The following is a 7,266-nucleotide window of genomic DNA, read 5'->3' on the forward strand; positions in this document are numbered from 1 at the left end:
AACACATTTTGAAACGTAAAAACCATAAATCGGATAGAGTCATCGACCCTTTGATTATTATAACAAAATCACATTCAATTATTAGTTTATCTTAATTCATCGTTTCCTTTAAAACATTCTATTCCTGAATCTAATCCTAACCATATATAAATCCTATTAATAATAATATTTATAATAATATTTATATTAAATTAATAACAATATTTATTCTATTCCTCTACGAATAGTTAAATTAAATTAAATTCACTTCTCAAGCGTGTAACACCATTTCAAAACCATAAATCGAATGAAGTCATCAACCCTTTGATTATTATAACAAAATCACATTCGATTAGAAATTAACATCCTAATTCATCGTTTTCTTTAAAACATTCTATTCCTGAATCTAATTTTAACGTTTAACCATATAAATCCAATTAATAATAATATTTATTCTATTCCTTTACGAATCGTTAAATTAAATTAAATTCACTTCTCAAGCGTGTAACACCATTTCAAAACCATAAATCGAATGAAGTCATCAACCCTTTGATTATTACAACAAAATCACATTCGATTAGCAATTAACACCCTAATTCATCGTTTTCCTTAAAACATTCTATTCCTGAATCTAATTTTAACGTTTAACCATATAAATCCAATTAATAATAATATTTATTCTATTCCTTTACGAATCGTTAAATTAAATTAAATTCACTTCTCGAGCGTGTAACACATTTCAAAACGCAAAAACCATAAATCGGATGGAGTCATTGATTTATTCGAGAATTAAACGAAAACATTAGATCCACGATACATAATTCCCCGTAAAGGATCACGTTACGAACAGTGCACGATATGGAAATCCAACACGTTCGAAAAGCCATAATTCATGGTCAATCGGGAAACAGTTCCCTTAATAACAATTTAAGTTCGAGTTTAACTTGGCCACCTTGGCCTCCATTTGTTAGATAAGAGCGGCAGACTGCGGGGAACCGCAGCGCAGCCATCAAACACGGGTGTCGGTGCAAGTTGTCGAGGTACCAAAGGAATCCGAGAACCCGCCAGTCTTCAAAACGAACAATCAGAGTGTCGAGGTTACGGAGAGCGACAAGGTCGGGTTTCTCGTGGCACTGGTCCAGGCCACCGACAAGGATGGCGACTATTTGTGGTACGATATCATTGGTGAGTAACCGAGTCGATCTCTCCTTTCCCAAAATCGATCCATCATCTATCTGAAAGAGAATAGCGGGAAAAAAAGAAGAATCAAATAGTCAATATTGAGTTTTTAGTGAAGCAATATTACGTACAAATAATATTTGTATCGAACGTGTATAAAAGTTCCTTTTTTATTATTTTTGAAGAAAAAAAAAAAAGAAACGAGAAAAACCTGGAATTTTCCAGACGGCGACGAAAGGGACGAGTTCTTCATCGGTCGAGACAACGGAAACGTGCTGCTCGCGAAGAAACTTGATTGGGAAACGCAAAACTTTTACAACCTGACGATCCGCGTGACGGATAGCGTGGAATCTGCTGTGACCCAACTTCTGGTCAACGTGATCGACATCAACGATCACAGGCCAGAATTCACCGAGAGTGTCTATCACGTGGACATCTCCGAGAACGTGGAAAAAGGGGAGAAGATCCTTCAGCTCCACGCGACCGACGAGGACGAGGACAAGAAAGTGTTCTACAGCCTTCACGCCGCCCAGAATCAAGCCTCGTTGGAGATCTTCCACGTAGATTCGGTGACGGGTGCCGTTACGTTGAACGAGGTCCTCGATCGAGAGACGATCGAGGAGCACGTACTCACCGTGATGGTTAAAGATCAAGGGACACCGGCGAAACGAAACTACGCCAGAGTTATAGTAACGGTACACGATCACAATGATCATGCCCCGGAGTTCATTAGCGAGATCATCCAAGGAAAAGTGTACGAGACATCTCCAATCGGCGCTGCTGTGGTTCAAGTGTACGCCATAGACAGGGACAAAGGAGACAATGCCAAGATCACTTATTCGATTACTTCTGGGAACGTGGGTAACATGTTCACGATAGATCCGAATCTAGGCGTGATTCGAGTAGCTCGAGAATTAGATCTGAGCGCCTCCTCGGAATACATATTGTTGGTAAAGGCTACCGACCACGGTTCCCCGGCGTTGGCCAATACGGTGCCTGTACACGTGATGGTAACTATGGCCGACAACGCGCCACCTAGATTCATCCAAAAAGAATTATCCGCCGAAATTTACGAGAATCAACAGGTGGGCACTTACGTGAAGCACGTGGAAGCAAGAAGCACGTCCTCTTTGCAGTTCGAGATCGTTCAAGGGAACAAAGATGACACTTTCTTCGTGAACCCGAGCACGGGCATCATAGTGATCAAGAACGAGCTGGATTACGAGAAGACGAAATTTTACAACTTGACGATAGCCGCGACCAACATGGCGAGCGCGAAGGCGCATTGTAACGTGATCGTCCACGTTCTGGATCGAAACGACAACGCGCCAAGATTCCTGCAAGCCGTTTACAGCGGGGAAATAAGCGAGGGCGCCACTATAGGCTCCTTGGTACTCACCAACACGAGTACCCCATTGGTCATAAAGGCGGAGGACGCCGACTCCGAGCTGAACGCCCTTTTGAATTACGACATAGTGGAGGATTTGCCGCGAAAATACTTCCACATAGACTCGAGCACGGGCGCTATTAGAACGGTAATGGTTCTGGATCACGAGACCGTTCCTAAGTTCACTTTCCACGTGAAGGTCTCCGATCTAGGGAAACCGAAACTCTCCTCCGAGACCACCGCAAAAGTAATGATCCTCGTCACGGACGTGAACGATTGTCCGCCCAAGTTCCTCGAAAACGACTATAACACTACCGTGCTGCTACCTACGTACAAGAACGTCGCCGTGATCCGAGTCAGCGCCGTGGATCCAGACAGTTCTGAAGGAGTACCGCTCAGGTACGTAAATTATTGACATTCTGTTACATGTTTTGATTCATATTCGACGATAAACCAATTATTTCAATGAAATTCGTAATTTTTTCCTACCTGCCTGATATCAAAGAGATTAGATCCCATTTAAATTAGAAAAATCATCGTTCAAGTAAATATCTGTATGTCTTCCGATTCAGGTACGACATTATCGATGGAAACAAGGCGCACACGTTCGACATAGACTCCCAAACCGGTGTGATCACCGTGTATAATCCGGAACGTATGAAGAAAAGCTATCTGCTACGGGTCCGCGTCTCGGATGGAAAGTACTCGAGCGTGTGCCAGGTGAACGTGATGGTGGAGAAGTCGGAAAACTCTGGTCTGATGTTCCAGAAGGACGTCTACGAGGGCACCATACCGGAGAACTCGACTCGAATCACCACTGTCGCGGTCGTGAACGTTTTGGGGAGCGCGTTGAACGAGCACATTGTCTTCAGCATTCTGAACCCGACCGAAATGTTTGTAATTGGATCCACGTCCGGCGCGATCCGAACCACCGGGATTAGATTCGACCGGGAGGTTTGCGACCATTACGAATTGATAGTGGAGGCGAGGAGTCAGATGCCGGGCAGGGAGAAGCCGAGGGTGGCGCACGTGATCGTGAACGTCACTATATTGGACATCAACGACAACTGTCCAATGTTTGTTAACTTGCCCTATTACGCCGTCGTGTCTGTGGAGGCGCAGAAGGGCGACATTATTACGAAGGTAAATGGGTTACTACCGGGTCAAACCGGACCTTTGGAATTAGGAATAATTAAGTGGTCGGGGGAGATAGGGTAAACTAGATATATCTGGTTATTATTCGATTATTCAAGCTTTAACTTCTGTTAATTGTATTTCAAAAATTATATATTATATATTATAGTTTAAGTTTTCATACATTTTTTTAAATTTTGTAAATTCCTAATATCTTTCTCAATTGGCTCGCAGGTGCATGCAATAGACATGGACAGCGGCGACAACGGAGAAGTTAGATACGAGCTGAAGAAGGGCCACGGAGAGTTATTCAAGGTGTGCAGAAAAACAGGCGAGATATCTCTGAAACAGAATCTGGAGGGTCACAATCGCGAATATCAACTCACTATTGCCGCATACGATGGAGGTAGACAGGCAATTTTTAGAATTTACATTTTGATCAAAGTTTAAACAGCATTCGACACGGTTTAAACTTGATTCCAGGCATTACACCGTGCTCTATCGAGGTACCGGTGAACGTAAAGGTGATAGATCGATCGATGCCGGTGTTCGACAAGCAATTTTACACGGACAGCGTGCTGGAAAGTATTGAGATACACTCGCCTCTAGCTTTGTCTATACAGGCCGAGTCGCCGTTGAATCGCAAGTTGATATACAGTATAACGAAAGGGAACGATTTCGAGGAATTCGCTCTGGATTTCAACACAGGTGAGCGAGCTTTCGTTAGTCGCATGGCAGAACAGTTTTTCAAAAAAAAAAAAAAAAAAAAAAAAAAAAAAAAAAAAAACCGTGGATGAACGATGAAACGAAGATTGAATTAAACGCGCAGCGACCAGGCACGGAACGATGAAGTTGCAACACAAACAATGTATCTTTCGACAACACGCACGTTAAGATTTAAAAAACTGCCACGTTTTCGATTCTCTCTCTTTCTCTCTCTCTCTCTCTCTTTCTCTCGCGTTAATCTTCTTTCTTCTTCTTTCTTTTTTCTCTTTTTTTTTTTAATTTTTTTTTTTTTTTTCTTTTTGCGTCATCGTTCCATGCAAGATACGACACAGTCGAATCGTAGATATGTACATACACGTTTCACGATTTCTCTATAGTTGTTTTTTTCACGAGAAATATTTTTTTTTTTTTTCCCCCAATTGCGTCACGACAGCGGCGAACGTGTGTTACATTCGAAACGAATAACGATCAAAATACGTTGCGTCCTAAATCCCCAGTCCCGAATGAAACGTCTCCTGAGGATTTCTCATTCCAACTCGGCTGTGGGATACATATAATATATAATAACTTTCGACCTTTTCATTACTGAAAATGTTCGCTCACAATGCCTGACGAGACCGAGTTTCCCAGGTCTCTCTCTCTCTCTCTCTCTCTCTCTCTACGTTTACAGCGATAATCGATCGAACACGCGGAATAATTTACCCGATGCGTATCTTTTGTAACGTTTAAATCGTTTATGGCTGTAAGGCAATTTGTCGTTTCCATTTTATCATATCAATTTATCAATTTTATATGTGTATATATAAATGATACGACGAACAAAATCCTTTCCATTTGAAAACGGCAACAGCAATGAAAGGGTTAAATATAAATGATTTATCTCGATAACCTCGATACACAAACAACCGCGCTTTCTACTTTAACGAATGACGTGTTGGCTCCGCTGTATACATGGTATTCGGTGACTAAATTCTAATCAAGTCACGGTGTAGTAGTGGTGAGACAACAGTAGCAAATTGGGGATGTTGGAATGTATCGCACGTAACACAAGCTGCAGTTACAATTATACGGTTAATTTGTTACGTATACGTGAATTAATCATAAATAATTATATTTATATCTCAATTTAATTCCACTCCACGATAATTCAAATTTACATACGTTCCGTTATTATTACTATTTATTTATATAGTAGTTCATTTATTTATTTATTTATTTATTTATTTATTTATTTATTTATTTTAATCAATTAATTCTCCTTTCTTTACCAATCTCTCCCTTATAATTTATTCTTTACGAATGCTTATCTGATTAAACTAGAAATTAAAGTGTTGTTGTATCTCCCTGTTTCGCAGCCCCCGACAGTAACAATGGTCCTTGTGAGTATAAAAAATACTAGTTCTATCGGTCTGCTGTGTTGCACTGTATCACGCTACTGCACTGCTCTCTTTCTCTCTTTCTCTCTTTTTTTCTCTCTCTTCTTTCTATGATGATTTTCATGCACGAAAAGGAACAGTAACTACAAGTTTCCTTCGGCTGCCGGTTTTTCGAGCCGATTCTCGCGCGACAAATCCACATCCTGTCGGTTTATCCATTGGATTAATATCAACCCCGTGCATCACGTCAAGGAGTAAGTTAGAATAACGACGAACAACGATCCGGATTTCACGCGAGATATCGATTGTCGAATTCAAGCGAAAATCGTTGATATAGATATTTAATTGTAAATAATAGACACATGTATTTCTATTATATTAAAATATATCATTCTCGAATTGAACGAATAATAATTTCCGAAAAATATATCTGAAAATTTTTTAATCATAATTTTTTAATCATAAATTTTTAATTTTTTTATGATTATGATTTAAAAAATCATTAATTTAATCATAATTTTTTAATCAGAAATTTCTCAATTGTATATTTTTTAAATTTAAAATATCTTGTATTATTTAAAAATTATCAAAAATACGAAAAATTTGTTCTTACCAGGAGGCAGAAAATCAAACTATACGAAATATAAATCGACCGCTTGGGCGGTCGAGACTTTCATCTGCTATACACAGCTTTCATAATTGCACGGCTCGTGCACGATGTCCGTCATTTTTCACGACATTTAACTGCTTGTCAATGACTATGCACGATTCTGTATAAAAACAAAAAGAAAAAAAAAAAAAGAGATTAAATCCAAGAAAGAGTAAGACTCAACGTGGCATGTTAATCCCCTTTCCCAAAGTAGAAGAAGATCGCTTTTGATCGTACATTTTTGCACTTACTTTTACTCACCGTCTCCCATCCAACCGGTCCTATTATCTCATATATAGAAGCAACGAAGCCGCGTGAAAAACGGGTTTGGAGCACATTATTGCTTTTAAACGCCAATACGTGGTTAACGTGGTTAACGAAGACCACACTCCTCGCGGTGACATATAGTCGCTGCAAAAAGTATTTGCACATTATTATATTCGTTATATAATTATATTTACTGTGGACAAATATCTATATGTTTCTCACTTTTCATGGACAACATAGATCGTTTATATCGACTATTTTTTTTTTATTATTATTATTCTTATACTTTGAAAAATTTATCAATAAAAATAAAAAAAATTTAAGAATGAAATTCTGCTTTAGATATATAATTTAATAATATTTTCATATAATTGTAAAAATTTGATAGTATGGAAATGAAAAACGAGGAAAAAGTATTTTATTTGGAAAATAAGGTACTTTAGTAATTAATATGTGCAAATACTTTTTGCAACTACTGTAATCTAGATCGTGTCTCAATGCTGAGCTTAACATCGGTACACTACTTTTTCTCTACCTAGTTCTTTTTCTGGTTTTTTTTTTTTTTTTTT

The 7,266-nt window shown here is 38.9% G+C and overlaps 1 protein-coding gene across 1 annotated transcript in view; it reads left to right on the plus strand.

Annotated features, from left to right (window-relative positions):
- LOC102672269 (fat-like cadherin-related tumor suppressor homolog) overlaps positions 1 to 7,266 on the plus strand; it is a gene marked incomplete at its 5' end in the record, with an annotated part of 73,428 nt that overhangs the window by 50,972 nt on the left and 15,190 nt on the right. The window contains 6 exons of the mRNA XM_006620330.1: positions 951 to 1,164; positions 1,384 to 2,944; positions 3,118 to 3,688; positions 3,914 to 4,085; positions 4,163 to 4,387; positions 5,761 to 5,784. Coding sequence (XP_006620393.1) covers positions 951 to 1,164; positions 1,384 to 2,944; positions 3,118 to 3,688; positions 3,914 to 4,085; positions 4,163 to 4,387; positions 5,761 to 5,784 — 2,767 coding nt within the window. The remainder of the gene's footprint in view (positions 1 to 950; positions 1,165 to 1,383; positions 2,945 to 3,117; positions 3,689 to 3,913; positions 4,086 to 4,162; positions 4,388 to 5,760; positions 5,785 to 7,266) is intronic.

This window comes from Apis dorsata, unplaced genomic scaffold (assembly GCF_000469605.1).
Source record: "Apis dorsata unplaced genomic scaffold, Apis dorsata 1.3 scaffold_502, whole genome shotgun sequence".
Taxonomy (NCBI): Eukaryota; Metazoa; Arthropoda; class Insecta; order Hymenoptera; family Apidae; genus Apis; species Apis dorsata.